General features: G+C 53.2%; 9 protein-coding genes across 9 annotated transcripts; 6 read left to right on the top strand and 3 right to left on the bottom strand.

Moving 5' to 3' along the window:
- Nucleotides 1-237: 237 nt before the first annotated feature.
- BO94DRAFT_497667 (uncharacterized protein) lies at nt 238-1,659 on the top strand (the record flags this gene model as incomplete). The annotated part of the gene is made up of 3 exons (XM_025609328.1): nt 238-456; nt 531-1,036; nt 1,099-1,659. The coding sequence occupies 3 exons, from the start codon at nt 238-240 to the stop codon at nt 1,493-1,495; spliced, it is 1,122 nt and encodes a 373-aa protein (XP_025464751.1). The 3' UTR covers nt 1,496-1,659.
- On the bottom strand, nt 1,576-3,612 carry BO94DRAFT_177571 (FMN-dependent alpha-hydroxy acid dehydrogenase). Its single transcript, XM_025605950.1, has 6 exons — nt 3,435-3,612; nt 3,314-3,372; nt 2,015-3,245; nt 1,894-1,967; nt 1,707-1,818; nt 1,576-1,630 (listed from the first exon to the last, which is right to left on the bottom strand). Exons 1-5 carry the CDS (start codon nt 3,460-3,462, stop codon nt 1,732-1,734), a joined length of 1,479 nt encoding a protein of 492 aa, XP_025464750.1. The 5' UTR covers nt 3,463-3,612; the 3' UTR covers nt 1,576-1,630; nt 1,707-1,731.
- A 493-nt stretch (nt 3,613-4,105) lies between these two features.
- Nucleotides 4,106-4,966, top strand: BO94DRAFT_177385 (uncharacterized protein). Its single transcript, XM_025605948.1, has 2 exons — nt 4,106-4,379; nt 4,471-4,966. Exons 1-2 carry the CDS (start codon nt 4,371-4,373, stop codon nt 4,867-4,869), a joined length of 408 nt encoding a protein of 135 aa, XP_025464749.1. The 5' UTR covers nt 4,106-4,370; the 3' UTR covers nt 4,870-4,966.
- Nucleotides 4,967-6,545: 1,579 nt separating this feature from the next.
- BO94DRAFT_471909 (6-phosphofructo-2-kinase PFK26) lies at nt 6,546-9,030 on the top strand (the record flags this gene model as incomplete). The annotated part of the gene is made up of 3 exons (XM_025608404.1): nt 6,546-6,823; nt 7,188-7,489; nt 7,607-9,030. 3 exons carry the CDS (start codon nt 6,546-6,548, stop codon nt 9,028-9,030), a joined length of 2,004 nt encoding a protein of 667 aa, XP_025464748.1.
- Nucleotides 9,031-9,273: 243 nt separating this feature from the next.
- BO94DRAFT_177411 (DsbA family oxidoreductase) lies at nt 9,274-10,842 on the bottom strand. The gene is made up of 4 exons (XM_025605949.1): nt 10,528-10,842; nt 10,300-10,472; nt 9,554-10,207; nt 9,274-9,505 (listed from the first exon to the last, which is right to left on the bottom strand). Exons 2-3 carry the CDS (start codon nt 10,342-10,344, stop codon nt 9,566-9,568), a joined length of 687 nt encoding a protein of 228 aa, XP_025464747.1. The 5' UTR covers nt 10,345-10,472; nt 10,528-10,842; the 3' UTR covers nt 9,274-9,505; nt 9,554-9,565.
- Nucleotides 10,843-10,943: 101 nt separating this feature from the next.
- BO94DRAFT_548672 (uncharacterized protein) lies at nt 10,944-12,253 on the top strand (the record flags this gene model as incomplete). The annotated part of the gene is made up of 4 exons (XM_025613413.1): nt 10,944-11,146; nt 11,229-11,741; nt 11,847-12,017; nt 12,082-12,253. 4 exons carry the CDS (start codon nt 10,944-10,946, stop codon nt 12,251-12,253), a joined length of 1,059 nt encoding a protein of 352 aa, XP_025464746.1.
- A 95-nt stretch (nt 12,254-12,348) lies between these two features.
- Nucleotides 12,349-15,440, bottom strand: BO94DRAFT_522068 (SPX domain protein). Its single transcript, XM_025610167.1, has 3 exons — nt 12,906-15,440; nt 12,590-12,853; nt 12,349-12,515 (listed from the first exon to the last, which is right to left on the bottom strand). The coding sequence occupies exons 1-2, from the start codon at nt 15,150-15,152 to the stop codon at nt 12,725-12,727; spliced, it is 2,376 nt and encodes a 791-aa protein (XP_025464745.1). The 5' UTR covers nt 15,153-15,440; the 3' UTR covers nt 12,349-12,515; nt 12,590-12,724.
- Nucleotides 15,441-15,695: 255 nt separating this feature from the next.
- Nucleotides 15,696-17,316, top strand: BO94DRAFT_497647 (NUDIX family hydrolase). The gene is made up of 2 exons (XM_025609327.1): nt 15,696-16,322; nt 16,386-17,316. Exons 1-2 carry the CDS (start codon nt 15,838-15,840, stop codon nt 17,236-17,238), a joined length of 1,338 nt encoding a protein of 445 aa, XP_025464744.1. The 5' UTR covers nt 15,696-15,837; the 3' UTR covers nt 17,239-17,316.
- A 289-nt stretch (nt 17,317-17,605) lies between these two features.
- Nucleotides 17,606-18,423, top strand: BO94DRAFT_537620 (uncharacterized protein). Its single transcript, XM_025612311.1, has 4 exons — nt 17,606-17,705; nt 17,771-17,802; nt 17,935-18,016; nt 18,090-18,423. Exons 1-4 carry the CDS (start codon nt 17,610-17,612, stop codon nt 18,114-18,116), a joined length of 237 nt encoding a protein of 78 aa, XP_025464743.1. The 5' UTR covers nt 17,606-17,609; the 3' UTR covers nt 18,117-18,423.
- Nucleotides 18,424-18,570: the final 147 nt, after the last annotated feature.

Here is an 18,570-nt window from a genome sequence, read left to right as displayed (position 1 = left end):
CCTCACAGAGTGGGCACCTCGCAGAGAATTGGTTGAAGAGTGACCAAAGTCAAAGAAAGTGCAAATAAGAGGCGATCTCGACCGAAAAGGGACCCCGACTGCATGACTCATCAATACGGTAAATACGAGCATACGCATGTTGGATCTATATCTCGACCCTCTCCCAACCATTTCACAATTTCCCTGCTGCTCCTGTATGCCACATGGGTTCGAATAGATCTTTCAGAAAAAGGCAACATGTCCAACGAAAGCTTTGCCACCGCAATCTTTAAAGACCTCTCCGAGACTCCCTATGCGTGCTCCTCCCTCACCCCGCTAAGCGGGGGAACCGCCAACTTTGTCTATCGCGCTCTACTCTCTCACCCTCTCCCAGATGGAACAACGTCCGTCATAGTCAAGCATAGCGAGGCCTTTGTGGCCTCAAACCGGGAGTTCAAGTTGCCCGCTGAACGCTGCGTTGGTGTTCCCTTTTCCAGAAATAGAGATATTGGGAGGTAAGCACAGAAGTATAGCTAACATCTGTTACCCAGCTCATTGAAGAATCTATCTTGGAGTCTCTCAACGATTTCCCCAGCACAATTCATCGAAGGGAACTAGGCGAAGGGCGCACTCAGGAGGTCACTGCTAAAACCCCGCATCTCTTCACATTCAATCGCGAAACCAACACCGCTGTCGTGGAAGACCTCCCAGATTCTTTGGACCTCAAGTCCTTCTTGATATCCAGAAGCGCTTCAAATAATGTGTCTCAAGAATGGGCGTACTCTATAGGCCGCGCATTGGGATCCTGGCTACGATCTTTTCACCTGTGGGCTGACAAAGAGGCGCAAGCAGGTGTAGCGGCAGAGATGGAGAAAAACCGATCTATGCGGGACTTGAAGTTCACGGTCAATTACGATACCCTCATGAACACGATTGATCGATATCATACGATACTCGGAGAATATCGGGATATGTTCAGCAAGGTTCGGGACATGGCGACGGCGGAGTTGAGTCGAAAGGACAAGGATGGATTCGGCATCATCCATGGAGATTTCTGGTCGGGCAAGTAGGTGGCTCTGCCTTCTCTGCGTGGAAGAACAGAAGGCTAATGTTCCACAGCGTCCTCATTCCACAGGCAGCCCTGGAGCAACCATCCCACATACCACTCTTCATCATAGACTGGGAATTGTGCCATTGCGGGGCTCGCGCCCTCGACCTGGGCCAGATGTTTGCTGAGCTGTACATGTTAAAGCATTTCAAGGATATCGAGGCCGGTGCATGGATCATCCAAGGATTCATGGAGGAATATCAGGGCTTGGACGATGAGATGGCTTTCCGGGCATTGATCCATGTTGGAGTCCATTTCATCGCTTGGGGTCCTTTGATTGCTGGATGGGGCACGCCACAACAGGTGGAGGACGTAGTACGTCTGGGAAGGGATCTCGTTACCAAAGCATGGGAAAAGGATAGGGGTTGGTTTGAAGGCATGTGGAAGTCATTATTCAGAGACCAGTAATCAATCCGAAACCCAATATCCTTTTTATGCATTACTAGCTTGTGCTCATGCAGTCGGCTGAAGAACGAGTTCATGGCAGACCGTGCCAAGTGGATATGGTATTCTATTTCGCAGTCAGACGCCTAAGTCTCGGCTCTAAATGCAGTTAGCCTGAAACTACTATTCTTTTCACGACCTTGGCTAGTACTTTGGGAAATAATCATGTATGTACAGCGATCCCCAGGGAAATCTCATGTTTATAGTTTGGCCCGGTATGTACTCCGGATACGATCCAGCCCCGAAGGCCCATCAAAAATCTGTTGCTCTACAAGACGGGTGTTGATCTATTGCAAAGTAGGTAAGCCTTATAATCTCACTGGAAGGGTAGAAAGGCAAAAGCCTCACGAGATGCAACTTACATGTTGGGGGCCCAGATCTTCCACGCGCTCAACACCAAGCAACCGCATGCATGTCTTGGTTTCGTCAGACAGAACTGAAGATAGTTAGTGGAAATCCCAGTAAAGGTACTTGCACACGTACTCTGCAAGGTGCGTGTAACACCTTCAACACCACCGGCTCCTAAGCCCCACAATACAGGCCGTCCAATACCAACTCCCTTTGCGCCCAGACAGAGGGCCTTGACAACATCCGTGCCACGTCGGATACCACCGTCGACCCAGACATCCAACTTGTCGAAAACCTCTGGGCAATATTTCCGGATTTCCAGCAACGTGTGCACACCAGGAGGGGCAGTGTCAAGAGCACGCCCACCATGGTTGGAGAGAATGATGCCTTTGACCTGGGGGGTGTGCAGAGAGGCGATGTAAGCGTCTTCATGAGTCTGAAGGCCCTTGAGGATGATTGGCAAATCCGTGTGCTTGGCCAGCCAAGGTAGAGTCTCTTGCCACGTTAGAGTGGGATCCGTGCCCGCGAAAAGTTGTCGTCCGACACCTCCGCCTCCGTTGTTGATATTAGCCTTATCTGCTGCCTTCGCGGCGCTTGGTACTGATGCCGACGCTCCCACTGAGTTGCCACGCTCGTCGTCCTCTCTCTTGCCAGGGACTGGTGCGTCCAGAGTGAGAACAATGAACTTGATCGCCTTGAGTTTGTTTATGCGTGCCAGCATGACCTCGCTCTTCTTGCGGTCTATTTGGACGTACAGTTGCCATCCAAACACCTGGTCTGGAGCGGCGTCCCGAACGATCTGCTCTGGCGTCATGGAAGCGTTGTTGGAAATGATCTGCATGGCTCCGAAACTGCGACAAGCCTCTGCAATTCCAGCTTCACCTGCCGGATGGCCTAAACGCGCCATTGCTGCGGGAGATACGTATATGGGCATGCCAAGATTGTGGCCCAAGACCGTAGTATCCAGGTCACATCGGGTGCAATCGATAAAAACCCGTGGCCGTAGCAGAATGGAGCGGTAGACTTCGGTATTGAAATGTTTCGTGATCTTGTCATCGGAAGCTGAATAGTAGTAGGCCCAGGCCTTCCTGCTCACGGTCTTGGTGGCCACCTGCTCGATATCGTCCATGTTGAGTAGACTCTCCATCGGGGGTGGACCCTCTGTTTCTCCCGCATCTGAAGGAGGTTCCGCTTGCACCTTTGGCAGAGTGTCGGCGTTCACCGTTCCCAGGAAAGCTTCGGGTTTCAGGTTCTCTTCTAGGATCCCCGGAGGATGGATGGGGTCATATTCTTCCGTGGCATCCTTGCCCGCAAGCTTGAGAATAATCTTGGCACCACCAGGGTGTTCTGAAAGAAAGTCGGTGACCTGATTGAATTGCGGATTGTTTAGCTTCGGTTATTGGTTAAACCGATGGATAAAAGGGCGAGCCATACATCGTAAACCTTGCCGTACAAGATCACCCAACAACTATCCGGAGTGTTGTGTTTGGCGACTGAAGGGTCTTCTGTTAGCTTTCATGATTGTTTCTCCGGAGAGGAAGATTGGATGTATTACTCTCCGCCGCATCGAAAACTTTGCCCATCTTGCAATCCAAAAGTCGTTGCGGATGTATCAATTGATCATGTACGGGTCGTTAGAGTCAACACGGGAAAGCAAAGAGGATGAAGAAGAAGAAGAAGAAGAAGAAGACGAAGACGAAGACGAGGAGCAGCGAAGGGGGAAAGACGGTAGCTGGAGTCGGAAAAGGACGACGCTGAGTCCGACCGCCATCCGCCATGCAGAGCGTCGAATGCCTCCCCATTCTCGGCCTGAACTCCGATAAGTAGCCCATTTCTCCCCGCCAAAGATGGGGGCGGCGATTGACCCCCTGCCTGCTTTGGGCAATGTCGGTTGCCGACCGGATCGGCTTAGAGAAAGACGACCGGCCATTGGTGGACAATCCGGGGGCGCTGATGTCATGGCTGGATGCCCGTCTCCAGTCCCTCGTTTGGTACGGAGTACATAGTAGTAGTCGGTTCCCGATGGAATTTCTTCTTCCTCTTATTGATATAAGCAGGCATCTGCAGCGCGAGAAATACCCGTCGAGAAGAGCTCCTCCACGTATCTCGCAGGACAGCAGATAACACGAAAGAACTAAAGTTGGACTCGCTTAGGCAAGCGATCAGGTGCCATGGACGCGTGCTATTCCTCTTCCAGTCGCAGCTGGGCCACGTGAAAGGGCCGGACTGTTGTTCAGCTCAACCGTCAATCCCCTCAACGCCCCTCAACTTACCCAGCAGCACTGGCACTCTTCCTCGATTCGGGAGTGACACATATCGGAGGTGTCGATTTCGCTCAACTTTAGTCCGCTTCGAAAACCTCGCCATCCTGATTTCCGCGTCGAGGCTCAGCACCCAACCCTCGTCGCTCCAGTTCAGCCCAGTCTCGTCGTTGTCGTTGTCGTCGATCGGAGAAATCAGGTCATACCACAATATTACATGACGCGTCGTGATGTTCGAGGTGCGTCGGCTGACTGGAATATTGCCACCCGCTTCATGGTCCTTACAACGATATTTGCATCTACAATGCTATCTGTACTGACTGGCACCAGCGTCGCGCCGCGGACCGTTACCGGCTCCGGATGCACCGTGCCCGCACCGTCGCACTAACCTCTGACGAGATCGTCGAAGTACGGGCAGCGCAACGCACCTTCGAAGGAGCCTACATCCGTACCGCCCTCTCCCAATTCTCCTTTGCCCTGGTGGTCCTGAAGATTTTCACCAGCGAGTTCTATAGCACTGGGGCGCTTTTCGCAATCTATGGCACCGGCGTACTTATTATCGGCCTTTTCCGCCGGCAACAAGGCAACCGGCAGTTCTTTGCCGAGGTTGGAGAAGATGGCATCCGTCACAAGTTCAGGACGAGTGGGAATGCTGTGGTGGTCTTGACGGCTCTTAGTATCGCAGCCTACGCCACCCTTATCGCGCTGACCGTGAGGCTAGACCATTAAACAGTCACGCCTTGCTAGAGACAGCCTAAGCAATATGCTTACCATCTTCCTGCGTAACTGCCAAGTGCCAAGAATACCGCAGAATGCGATGGCCCAGTTCCAGTCTTTCTCCCTTCCCTCTTGTCCGTGCCCTCAGAGCAAATGAGAAGTTGTGACTCACGGTGAATGCGGTGCCAGCTTCCGATCAAGTTGTGAAGCTATATCACTGCCCACCGAAGCTGGTGGGCGAAGGTCGCACAGGGATCAGCTCGTCTTACAACCAAGTGATCTTTTATCCGGACATCTGAGATCATAAGAAATGTCCAAGGCAACCTTACTGAGGACCGGAACAAATGTGGTCTAGCTAGCCGGGATGTGAGGCTATGGTACACTGGCTGGAGTGAGCAGGATGGGCAGCAAGGGAGAGACGTGGACCAATAGGTCTCTGCAGTGCATCTTGGTCCATTGCGCAGCCGCAGTTCGATGTAATCCAGAATGGAGCGGAACCCAGGACGAGTTTGTGCGGCTGCAACAGGCCCGACCGAAGGTATGGCAGCATAGATAGGCAAAAAGTGTGTTTACCTGTCGGGCCGTTTCGCACCTTGCTGGTAGCCTACCTATAGCCTAGTAAATTCATAGGCCGGTACGGTCTTTGTAGAAGTATGTTCGACACCCTTACTTGAGCCAAGCATTCTGGATCTTCTAGGTGTCCATCCTCAGTTAGTGTGGAATCCGAAAGATCTGGTTCAGTGGTTCTGTGATCTTTTAGCTCCAAGATCGACAATGCAGAATGACAAGCGGGGCCTCCTCGAGTGTCTGCAGTGAGAGGCCGTAGGGAAAACCGGATGAAAAGCTAGGAGGGCCCTTTGGTACATGGTACTTATAGATGGGGAGTCGCAGCCGGGGCCCTCTGCAGTGGATATGATTTGACATCATCTGTGGTCATGGTGTAGATCAAGCCGCGGAAAAGATCCACCGTTTGTCTTGAGACCGGTGGTAGTGACTTCATCGGCGGGGGGCGCGACTGCACTCCCGTTAACTCCTGCTCTTATATCCCGGTCGCGGTTGGGATCCTTTTGTCCTTCAAACGATCCTCCAACCGAATTAGCATTGGCACCCTCGTGCGCAAACTCTGGCTTATAATTAACTAGCTTATTTGGACTGGTGTGCTTTTTGCCTTCGGAAGACCCGGAAAAGGAGTCTTGCATTGCATGGTACCGGCGTGCTGGAAAGAGTGTGTGCCGTGACTCGACTTGCCCCATCGTTCTGAGGGGTTCTCCCAGGGTCTCAGCACAGTGCTCTGGTGATCGTGTGGCTTGTATAAAATTCATAAGAGTGACGCCGAGAAAAGGCAGAAAAGGAAGCACCAGAAGACAGAAGACAGAAGACTGACGACAACGTTCACCTGTGAAGTCGAAGTGACGGGGTTTGGTGCGGTTTTTGACTCATCCGCCCGCCATTTCCACCTCCCCAATACTGCTGCCACTGCGGCCACCACTGCCAGCCAGCCAACCTCCCCTCTTTTTTCACTCTTCTCAAACCCCTCGTTATCGCCTCCGTGAGCTGTTAAGATCATTCCCAGCATTAGCTTGGAGGGGATTCTTCTCACTGCAGTTCTCTCATTGGCTCTCCCATTCTCTCCTTCACCCATCGAGTTCTCTTTGCATCCCGGCTGCATCCCTGCGCCACTCGCGGGGATGTCTCAACACACCGATATTGCACGGTCGGCTATCATGACGTGCGCGTCTATTCCCGAACACCAACGCGGTGCGTCGGGCAAGACAAATGGAGCCGTTTCTCACTCGGGACCCGGGAAAGAGGCCAATCTTATGCCTCCCCCGAAAACACTGGTCGGACGAGCGCTAGGGAACGAGCTGCATTCCGATGCCCACAAGGGATCTCAGGCGCCCAAGGATGGTGTCGGCTTTGCCCTAACAGACACTCCGGTTTCTACCGCACCCTCGTCTCCACAATTGTATGTGCTTTCCCCCCTTTTCTCTCCTCCTCGTTGGTCCGTCCTTTTTGTCTGTTGTCTAGACCTGGTAGGGGGGGTTCTGCACGCCCTTTTTACTGTTCTAGATCCTTAAAGCCTTTTGACTTTGGAGAATTTTTCCCCCGGAATGATCGACAGTTGGTTGTCAACTCGGGTCCCGGCTGATGACCCGGTCTTACCCGCACCTGCCTTGACTATCTGACTTCCATTCCTCCGGGCGTCTCTTTTTCGATGTTTCCTCTTTGGCTTTGGGGCTATCTTCGCTTGACTTGTTTCCTTGCTGCTTGCTCTCATTGGACCCTGTCAAAAACAGACTTCGCGGCGTTGCAAGCTAACCAGCTATTAGTACTGCCAATACCACCCCGTCTACCCCGGGTCGTGTGCGCGCCACTACACTTGATATTCCGGGTCTCACCAAGTCCAAGGTCTCTCCCGATGGACGTATTGCTCAACGTGATGTTGGCTCCAAACTGGTCATCGTCATGGTCGGCCTCCCCGCCCGAGGCAAGAGTTATGTTACCAAGAAGTTGGCTCGGTATCTCAATTGGCTCCAGCACGATACAGAGATCTTCAATGTAGGAGAGCGTCGCCGCGTGGCTGCAGGTAAATCTCCAGCCGTAGCTGGAAGGCGCCCCAGCCATAGAGCCAGTACCATCCACAGCGAGCTCGTCGACTCGGTGCGCCGTCTCAGTGTTAGTGTTGGCACCATGAACCAGCCCAAAAAGGGTTCTCTGCCCACTGAAGCAGTTGCGAATGCATCAGAAGACGCCGTGACTTCGCCTCCTGAACTCGAAAATAAGCTTCCACCCCCGGCCGTTCCTACCAAGATCCTTGTCAACGGAAAGGAAGAAGATCCTTCCCAAAGCACCATAGTTCCGCCAATGAACGCAAGCCCGGCGGAGCAGGATGCCATACGCGAAGCATCTCCCGAGCCTATTGATCAGTCGGCCAGCTTTTTCGACCCTAAGAATCAACTGGCTGTCAAGCTGAGAGAGCAGGTAGCCTTGGACACACTGGACGAACTCTTGGATTACATCCTTGAGCAAAGCGGCAGCGTAGGCATTCTTGACGCTACCAACAGTACCATGGAGCGCCGCAAAGCAATTGTTGATCACATCCGCAATCGCGCTGGTCCTGAGCTCAACATTCTGTTCCTTGAAAGCAGCTGTGTGGATCCAGAACTGCTGGAGGCTAATATGCGCCTCAAGCTGTCTGGCCCCGACTACAAAGATCAGGACCCCGTGAAGGCACTCGAGGACTTCAAACGCCGTGTCGCGCTCTATGAGAAATCCTACGTTCCTCTTGGGGAGTATGAGGAAAAGCACAACATGGCATACATCCAGATGATCGATGTTGGACGCAAGGTTGTGTCTCATCAAACCCATGGTTTCCTCTCCTCGCAAGTGGTCTACTATCTCCTGAACTTTAACCTTTCTCCGCGTCAAATTTGGATCACCCGGCATGGCGAAAGCAAGGATAACCAGGCAGGTCGCATTGGTGGCGACTCAGAGCTTAGCGAGAATGGTCATCGCTATGCGCAGGCACTCAATCGTTTCATTGACCATCAGCGGCAGCAGTGGGAGCTGGTCCAGCGGCAGAAGGAAATGTTGAGGCATCTGCCACCTCGTGCTGGTGACAGCACCCCTCCCAACCCCTCGTACATCCCCCGAGACCGGCCCCGCAACTTCTGTGTCTGGTCCTCGATGATGCAACGTTCGGTGCAGACGGTCGATTACTTCAACGAGGACGAATATGATGTCAAGCAGATGAAAATGCTTGATGAGCTCTATGCCGGAAAGATGGAAGGCTTGACCTACGATGAGATTCGTGACAAGTTCGCTGACGAGTACGCTGCCCGTCGGAAGAACAAGCTGTACTACCGCTACCCCGGCCCTGGAGGCGAAGGGTACCTGGACGTGATCAACCGACTCCGTGCCGTGATCATCGAGGTGGAGCGGACAACTGACCATGTTCTGCTGGTCACTCATCGATCGGTAGCGCGCGTCCTTCTGGCGTACTTCCGTGGCTTGAAACGCGATGAGGTTGCATCCTTGGATGTGCCCCTGGGAATGCTCTACATGTTGGAACCCAAGCCGTACGGCGTTGAGTTCAAGGCATACCGCTACAATCCCACCACAGACTGGTTTGACTACATTCCGGACTTCAAGTTGCAGCAGACCAATTATTAGACTGCAGCCTTTTGTGTGGCCCAGCAGTTGACTGCGACGACGATGCCCGCTACGTGCAACGACTTTCTACAACGTTCCTTTACCTTTTTTGCTTTCCTCTCCTGCTGTTCCGTGGTGTTATGGAGCTAATCACTGGGCTGGCTACCGGGCTTTGGCCCACCCATTTCATTTCGACTACGTGTATTATCTCGGGAGATGTCACGACGCGTTTACATTGGGTCTTTACAATTAGCGCGCACTCTCATACTGCCCCCACCCTGTTTCCTCCGGGGCTATCCTCGGCCGCATTGTTGACTCGGGCGTTTGGGGATCCTCTCTCGGCATGCGAACCTTCTCCGCTGCAGGACTTACGGTTGTGATTCGGAGGACCTAATGGGAAAAAGATGGCTGTCTTATGAGACTAGACTCCCCTACTTACACTTCGATGCTTGTGTTACATTTCCTACCTGGCGGCTGTCCCCGGGACCTTGCTCTCCTGTTAAAATTAGAACATTCAATATGACCTTTCACCACGTAGACTAACTATTGCTTCATCCTATGCACTCTTCTTCACCTGCTCAAACACCTCCAAAAAGGTGTCCGGCTCATCTGCTCCCTCCACCGCGTACTGCCCCTGCACCATATAATAGGGCACCCCTGTAACCAACTGGCGCCTGGCACGTTCAGCCTCCAAATCCACCTCCTTGCCCCCTTCCTCTGAGGCCAGCAACTGCTCCACGGCCGCTCTCTCCAACCCCGCGCCCACCGCCGCCTGCACCAACACCTCTGGATCCGTGATGTTCTTCTCGTCTTCAAAATACGCCCGGAACAGCTGCTCCGCCACCCGCGTCTGCAATCCTCCCACTGCCCCTTCCTCCGCCTTCACCGTCCCCTCCTTCTCCTTTTGCCCCGCATACCACAGCAACCGGTGCGAGTCCCGCGTATTGCCAGTCCGGCCTCCAAAACTGAACGCGATCCCATCTGCTTGTCCTACGGCCGCCAGACGACCGAAGATGGCGGTGGTTCGGTCGGCGCCGAACTTGGACTTGTAGAATTCGGTCTTGTCGAGGCCGGGGAAGGAGGGCGAGGCGGGGTTCAGGTAGAAAGCATGCCAGTTTAGGGTGAAGGTGTCGGCGGGGTGGGCGGTTTTGTGGATGGAGATTGCGCGGGAGAGACGACGGAAACCGACGTAGCACCACTGGGATTGGAATGGATTAGCCTGGATTTAATTGAATGGCAGTGCGGGGTGTGTGTGGTGTGTGGTGTGTGGTGTGGGGGAATAATTGGTACCGGGCAGACGGTGTCGGAGATGATCTGGATGTTGAAATTGGTCATGGTGTGGGAAGATTTCTTTCGATCTGGGGTGATTGGAGAGGATGAAGGGTTCGAGATGTATGAAGTAGCTGGTTGGATGAAATTATCAATTCTCCGTCCGGAGTATTCGCAGCATCATTGTCGCGATGCTGATTTGTCAGCAGATTGGAGGTGGGAACTGTCTCGGGGCTAAGTACTGTGTACCGTGTACTGTGTACTGTGGTACATTGGACCCAGATGTGTCTGCGAGGTTCTTTCTTCATCTGACCAACGTAGAAGAATGTCGCGAGATGCAAGCCTGCGGCTGATCTCCCCGCCATGACATCATCCGGGGAACCCCTCGGATATCCGATCGAGATGGAGATGCAATTGCACCGATTCAACTGACAGGGGGTTGGTTGACTACTGCATGAGTATTCGTCCACAAGAACAGCCCCCGACGTGCATCTCTCTGGGATAGATAGATGCCAGGATGCCTCCATCGGACGGGCTTATCAGCTGACCTGCGTCATTCTTCTGGACTTTTCCCGGTTTTTTCACTTCCTCTTCCCAATGTTGACTTCTGCTCGTCCATCGAGCGCCTCCAAAGTTCAGGAACCAGTCTCTCTGTGGACCTCCCCATGTTTATTTCCTTTCTCCTCCGCTGCCATGATTCCATCTGGGCCTTCCTCCACGCCGTTATCCTTAATATCCCACCTACTCGCCTGCTGATCTTCCCTTCGTTGGCTGGTTCGGTCTGGTTCCTGACTCTGGCAGCCCTCCTCTTGACATGGCTTGGTCGTGGGATGCCTGTATACCCGGGCCAGAGTAATCCCGATGTTGCGTGAGCTACTCTCTTTTCTCCTCCTCATGCTGTATCAATTACGTCATACTCAATCGGTTATGTTATTGACTTGAGGAAATAGCTTCATCTCCGACATTGCATCTTTCGAATTGAAGCCTCTGTTTCTTGTCGGTGCTTCCATGACAGCCGTGGGGTTCCTGTTCACGGTGGCTGCCGTTCATGTTATGCGCTACGAGCCTGGGTTTGCCTTGATTAGATGTCCGGTGATCAATGAAGAAGACACCGCCAGTGAACATGGGAATACCGACCACCAGAACGCTCGCGACCATATCACCGGGGACGACGATGAGGAGGATCACGAAACAACCAAAACGCTAAAAGTCGTTTCCTTGCTATCGATCTTTGCGTCGGGAATGGCTAGCACAGCCCTCATCCTACTCGGAGTCATGGACACGTTCCGATACAAATTCGCCCATCATATCTTCCTTCGCATCTGCTTCGGAGGCTTAGCATTACAGTCGGCTGGCACCGCAATCGTATACTCCAACGAGGTCCTGTGTTTCGTATCTTATCTATACCATTGGGGCGTATGGCACAATGACTGGGGCAAACGGAGCTTGCGAGTGAGGGTATTGTATGTCACATTTTCCTGGTTATATCTCACTCTCTGTACTATGGCTTATTCCTTGTCTACATCCACCTCTCTCCCTTGTCATACCAACCCTAACCCATCACATAGTGCATCCCTCTCCACCGCCCTCATCCTAGTAGAACTCTTCCTCGGCGTAGCCTTCATCTCCCTGACCATCCCCGAAGAAGCAAACGACTACCGCACCGCCGGCATCCTCGAATGGATCATCGCCTTCCTCGGCACAATCTACCTCTGGCTATTCTGTGGCTTCTTCGATCGGTACGTCACTACCCCTACCCCTAGTCTTGCACTCAATAAGTGCACCAACGCTCACATCTACCAGAACCAGTTTCGACGGCTACGTCCCAAGCATCCTATACGACATCACACCGCATGGAAAACCCCCCATGCGTCCGACAGTACCGGGGGCTGAATCTTCATGCAATGTATCGCAGGATCTGGATCCTGAGCGCGCCCCGTTGCTTCCTCAGTCTGGAACAAGGACTTATACGTGAGCATTTGTGTTTGGTTTTGTTCTACAAGGCGACTAGCCCATTCGAGGCGTTGGGTTTGCATTTCTTAGCCGTGTCATATCATAGCACTGGGATATCATGTGTGTGTGTGTGTATGTGTGTGTGTGTGTGTGTGTGTGTGTGTGTTTCCCCCTTGTTTTGTATAGACCTGGATTGTTGTAGGGCTACTTATGTATTGACGATGAAATGAACTTAAACTCTACGATTACATGACGAATGTCTTGTGAAGAAGCTATTTTCCATTCTAAAGATACTCGCTCGGGTTAGGTTCCATCAGGCAATCAATCAATCAACGAGTAACATGCTAAGAATACATACATTGACGATTTACCCTGTATATACCAAGGATAAAGGTTGGGTTGACAGTCCCTTACATTGCTGTGCACTTGACAGTGGGTGGGTACAATCTAGCCTTCGCCAATCTGGGTTGAAATCTCAGTGAGAACAGGGTTCTTAGAGCGTATGTCCGCCTTGGTTGACCAGCTGCCACATGTTGGACTTATTGATGAAGGCAGTCGAGTTCAGGCCGGGAACCGGCTCAACAGGCTGGTTGTCTCGGAGCCTCTCCAGGGTGGAATTATACTAAGTCCGAGGTTAGTCAACACGGTTTAGGAACGGAGTTCGAAATGCTTACCTTAAAGGCAAAGTTCAGTACCAGTGCAATTGCTAGCCCGATACACACGACAATGGGTCCGAACATGTTGTCGAGGTCTCGTCCGCTCCGTTGGCGGATCAGGCGGGCCCGCTTCTCGTGCATATACCATCCCCAACCGGCGGCGAATATGGCGAAGGAGGTGTAGACAATGGACAAGGCGCGAGCGATGTCGTTGTTCTTACCAGCCGCGTTGTACAGACCCAGAGAAAGCGAAGAAAGCAGGATGCTGACGTGGAGCCACTTGATGAAGGTCCGCTGGTTGGCAAGCCAAACCTTGGTCTCAACACGGACTGGCCCCGAGTCCTTAATCCACGTACCGGGGTCCCGGACACCAGGCGGCAAGACAACGGTATCTGCATTTGCGCGGTTCTGGCGCGCGATGTTAAAGGAGGGGAAAAGAGCAGCCAAGCGCTTCATAGTGACCGGCGGTTCCACCTCCTGTTCCGCGTCCTCGACAGGCTCCTGGCGTTCAGGAGTACCAGCCACTTCTGGAGCAGATGGGCGAGGAGAGGGCTGCACAATCTGTGGGGATTGTCGGTGTCGTGACGACTCTGTCTCGGTGAACATCTGAACGGGGGACCCGACCATGAGCCGGGTCGAGGGACTTTTGCCCCCCAAAAAGCTTCCGACTGCCATCTCATCCTCGACACGTTTCGCAAGCCGCTCCCGTTCTTCGTTGAAAGCTGTCGCAGGATCCCGCCTGATGTCGCTTTCCAGCTCGCCGAGCCAGAAGGGGAAGCTGTTGACGTAGTCTTCGAAGAGCTGGGCAACACCGTGGACGAACTTGGAGAATCGTGGGGCTTCCTTCACAAGATGGGAAACCATAAGGTCCTTGACCCATTCAGCGCTATGTGTCGCATCCCCTCTGAGCTTAATCTCCAGCAAGGCATGGGGGAAACGAGCGATTTCGCCTGTTCTGATGGACTGGAACGGATATTCCATACCAGCATCATCAATGTCTCGTCGATGCCATTCATTGGCCTCACGGCACGGACGCAGTTCTTCTAACGAGTCCTCCCGAATTAAAGCAAGGTTGGTATCGAGAGAGATTCGGATCCGGTCATCCCCGGGAATTTGGAAGGCTGTACGGGTGTAGTTGGCGCGAAGCATAGGCTGCAGGTTATGCTCCTTGATGAAAGATTGCAGCTCATCCACATCCTTCTTCAAAGCCTCCGCTTGTTCAGAATCTCCGTTGCCCATATTCTCCAACCGATGCACCTTCTTGTCGAAGCGGTATTCTCCGTCCAGGAACTCCTTGACGTGTTTCTGCTTCAGCTGCACCTTCACCTCGCGACTGCGATCATCATCTGTCACGACCTTCTTCTCCAGGAAGATGGCCGGCTTATCGTGCAAATTTCCAGTCCACCGCAGCCGCAGAGAGCCTGCTTCAGGGGCACGGGCGACTTTTTGGGTATAGAGATCGAATTGTGGGTTGTCAAAGTACAGAGAAGTAATCGTAGGGTCGTCGGGGACGGTGTTCAGATCCTTGGAAGTACCAGGGTTATAGATGAGGACGGGAAGTTGCCGGAGGATATATGTCTTCACCTCGAGAACATTGTCCGCGTGGACCCAGAACTTAAACGAGGAGTAGACATCCTGACCGATACGGGGTTCGGCAGGATCTTTAGCTTCAACAACGCCCTGGCTGAGGATCTCGCGGGCAAAGGAGTACATCACGGACAACCTGCGGACCAATGGCGAATAGTCCTCCGAGTTGAATGGGAGCTGTGAGAGGCGCACTTGGAGCAGAGGCTTGACACGGTACCGTGTACCACGCTTGCGGTCATGCTTCTTCGCAGCTTTGAGGAAGCCCGTGAAATTGATCCGACTGTACTTCTCCAGTTCGGTCACTTCCTTGGTGATGCCATCCAATTCCTGCATAACATCGGAAGCGACTCTCTTTTTCTCCTCGTCCTCGATCGCAACAGGCGGTTCATCATCGGTGGAAGTGGTCAATGGGCGCAGCCGGGTCTCGCAAGTGGTGGTACGCTCCCGCAATTGCTGCAGAGTTTCCATCTGGAAAGCATTGACCTTATCGAGCTGAACATTGAGGAGTTCTTGGACGAAGGCCTCTTCGTCCTGCTCGGTCCATGGGGTGCTCTCCGAATCGCTGCCATCTCCAATGACATCATGCTCCCTCAGAAGCACCTTTAGACGATGGTAATCAATATAATTCCCAGCCCATGGGGGATAGATGGAGTTCCGAAGAGTCTTGCCGAAACGCATGGCTGTGATGGGAAAGTACGCACGCGACAGTCCAGAGAATCGAGGTGGAGAGAAGAGAAAGATGGCTCCGCAAGCGCTAGAGACGTAAGGAATGCCGTCCTGGCGGAGACAATTCCGGGAGGAAGGTGGGCGATCGATGCAAGGAATATCTGACGAGGAAGAATTTGGGGACGAAGAAAGAGAAAATGAGGGAGGAAAAGAGAGGGGGAAAAAAAAGTGGCGAGTGTTTCAGCGAGCGAAGCGACAGTATTCCATCTGCTGCTATGGAATTAGTATACGACTAAGGACTAGCAGCCTCGAAGCCAGAAGGCTTGCTGTCGCCATATCCATGCACGTGCTCCCGTCATGACTGCTCTCTCCAGCCTAGTGCCCCGGACCGCCCGCCCCTGGGATTTTGATTGGCTACCTGGTCCAGAACTATCCCCGGCCGGCTCCCGAGCTAGATGCAGGTAATACCAATACCGTACCACGTCCTGACCGCCGGTGTGCTCCCCAGCAGGCAGGCCCAGCAGGCCCTGATACACCGATAACCTCCGGGCCGCCTTTTGCCTTCGACGATGTTATTCGCATCCTGGTTCTGTCCAACCCCCATCGTTGGGGTCTTCCTCTGCAGCCTATAGGTTCGCCCTCTCGCCCACTGCGCATCACTGATCTCCCTAAGGACCTACCTTAATGCTCCTGACCAATGGATCCACTGTCCATGTCACAGCCCGCTTCGCTGGCCCAGTCCCTCCATGACGTCTTGTCCGACCTGCACCAACGCCCATATCCCCATGTCCCTAACCCGCCGTCGTGCAAGAAACGTGCCTCGGTGGCCCTGATTCTTCGTGTCCGTCCCACATATAACCATTGGCCTGACGCCGCGTCCATCTCCCCACCGGATGTATCTGCTTCCGTCCCGCAACGACTGGACACGTTCTTCTCGCAGTCTTGGGTTCAAAATGGGGAGCCGGAAGCTATCTTTATCAAGCGAGCGTCACGGGTAGGAGATCGCTGGACGGGTCATGTTGCTCTTCCTGGTGGGAAGAGAGATCCGGAGGATGTCGACGATAAAGCGGCCGCGATTCGAGAAGCCGCCGAAGAGATAGGACTGGACTTGACCACGAGTGACTGTATTCATGTCGGAAATCTACCAGAGAGGGTAGTGACCTCGAGCTGGGGGACTGTTCCGTACGTGCTATTCTTGAGACTTTCCTGCTAAAAGAAGCACAGCGCTGACCGGAGTCTTCCTAGGTTAATGGTTCTATGTCCTTACGTCTTTTTACTAACATCCAGTGACTCCCCAACTCTCCGATTACAATCCACGGAAGTGGCTTCGACCCATTGGGTACCCCTCCGAGCCCTGCTCTCTCCATCCTTGCGGACAGTGGAACATGTGGATATGTCTCAGCGGCTGGCCAATATGGGCGGACCCATGTCTCGCCTTGCATATCGCTCCCTGATGGGCTATATGCAGTTCGCCGCCATCCGGTTAGCACCAACTGAGAGCCTGCAGTGCAATTTGACCCCGGGGTATGTCCCAGGGGGAACCCAGGCGTCTACATCTCTGTTGCAACGATGGAAATCCTGGTGTCTAGGCAGTCAGGCGGATTCCAGCAGCCAGAGTCAGCCTCTCCTCCTGTGGGGTCTCACTCTGGGCATTTTGGCGGATTTCCTAGATATGCTCCCACCTCATACCGCCGTACAGTTATGGAAATACCCAAATTTCACAGCCCTTGATTTGCGATTTATTATAAACATCCTTACATATCGTCTGCGGAAGCACAATCGGCACCAGGTTAAGTCCGGTGTCCGGCCCAACAACACCGCAGTGGACGAGCAGACGGCTGCGCTGCCGGTTACAGAGACAACTGGCAGCCATAGGGATCTTGATCACAACCAGGTCGGCATTGGGGGACTTGGTGTAGGCAGGTATTATGGCTCCTCGGACAAAGATCCTGCCGCAAGTACATATGCAGTTGGTATCATGCTCCAGGGCTATTATGATCGGGTTCGAGCTGCCATCTATATCTTTCTAGCGTGGAGGGTTGCGCTGGGGTCTACGGCTGCCATCTACGCGTGGAAGTTGGTGCGTCGGCTGAAGTAACTGTACAGATTACTGTCCATACTTAAACGATCTATAGAATAGATGTGCATAGTGTTATCGACGTTGGCCTGCTCTCTGCTTTGTGTTTGTTAAACCTGGTAGTCGGGCGTATTCTACTTGGCGGCACGGAACTGGCTCGGAGACCGTATGGTACTGTCAGTACAGGAGAGTACTTTCCCAACACGACAAGCGGTAAGAAAAGACAGCTAAGCTTATCGACGGGGAAACGAAGCTCGAGATCACTATCTATCTATCTATCTAATGGTTATGGTTGCTTGCCATTATTATCCGCCGGTCGCGATCCACTTGCCTCAGAACCACCACCTCGTCGACTCCAGCCTCGGGACCCTTTTTATGCGCCAGGAGCTACCATGGCCGCTACACAAAAGCTATACCCGCGCGCAACCGTCAAACGCGTCGTCAAGGCTCACTCCAACCGCAACTTGAGCAAAAATGCCGATATTCTGGTAAGCCACCTATCCCTAAGATCGATTGCCGTCTGTCTGGAGACTTACGCGCTTCTGCTCTCTAGATCTTCTTGGATTACATGCTATTTATGCAAGAGTGAGTCGACATCGTCGCTTCTGTTCCACCTACACTCGACAACCTCCCGTCCGCATAGAAAATGGTCTCTTGTGGGAGAGAAGCTGGGGCGAGCTACATGAGTTGGTTGCTAATGCGTGAATGTCTGCCCAGATTGATGCGGGAATCATCATTTCAATCGCGGAAAGCGGGCGAGAAGAACATCTCGCCTAACAGTGTTCGAAAGGTCACTGAGGTATGTTTGCTTGGAAGGACATCAAGAGTGGCTTGCCACGATCGCGGCTGACCCTGGTTCTCCCGCTTACTAGAGGACCCTTCGGAAGTTCAAAGGCTGAGCTTGTGCGCCGTAGGAGTCGGCTTTATTCTCCGGGCTACTATAGAGCGCGGGTGATATCGATCGCCTTGCCTCTAGAATGAGACAAAATCTATACGACGTTTGGAGGAAGGGAAAGGGTTATCGTAGGGTTCTTTAAATTTGGGTTTATTTTCTCCCTCGTCATTTCTCCCCAGGGGCGATGACGAATGGGCTTTGATCGGGCGAGGCACGCCGTGGCGGCGTTAAGCAGGAGTTGTGAGGATACCCAACAATCACGGTGGTCTAAAGCAGCAGGGGTGCCCCTGTCGAAATTGCACTTGTAATGCGTCCCAGACGCCCATCCAACCACCGTTGCACTCGTAGGCCATTGAGTTCGCAAAGGGCAGCACCCACCGTCCGAGCGCCGTTTGGGGGCAGAGTTGTTGGGCTGGCGGCGCGCAGCACGCGACAAGGCCAGGCGGCGCTGAGGTTCG

The sequence above is a fragment of the Aspergillus sclerotioniger genome (assembly GCF_003184525.1).
Source record: "Aspergillus sclerotioniger CBS 115572 chromosome Unknown BO94scaffold_24, whole genome shotgun sequence".
Classification (NCBI taxonomy): Eukaryota; Fungi; Ascomycota; class Eurotiomycetes; order Eurotiales; family Aspergillaceae; genus Aspergillus; species Aspergillus sclerotioniger.
Note: the sequence above shows the minus strand (reverse complement) of the source record. Positions and strands in the feature narration are given on the sequence as shown.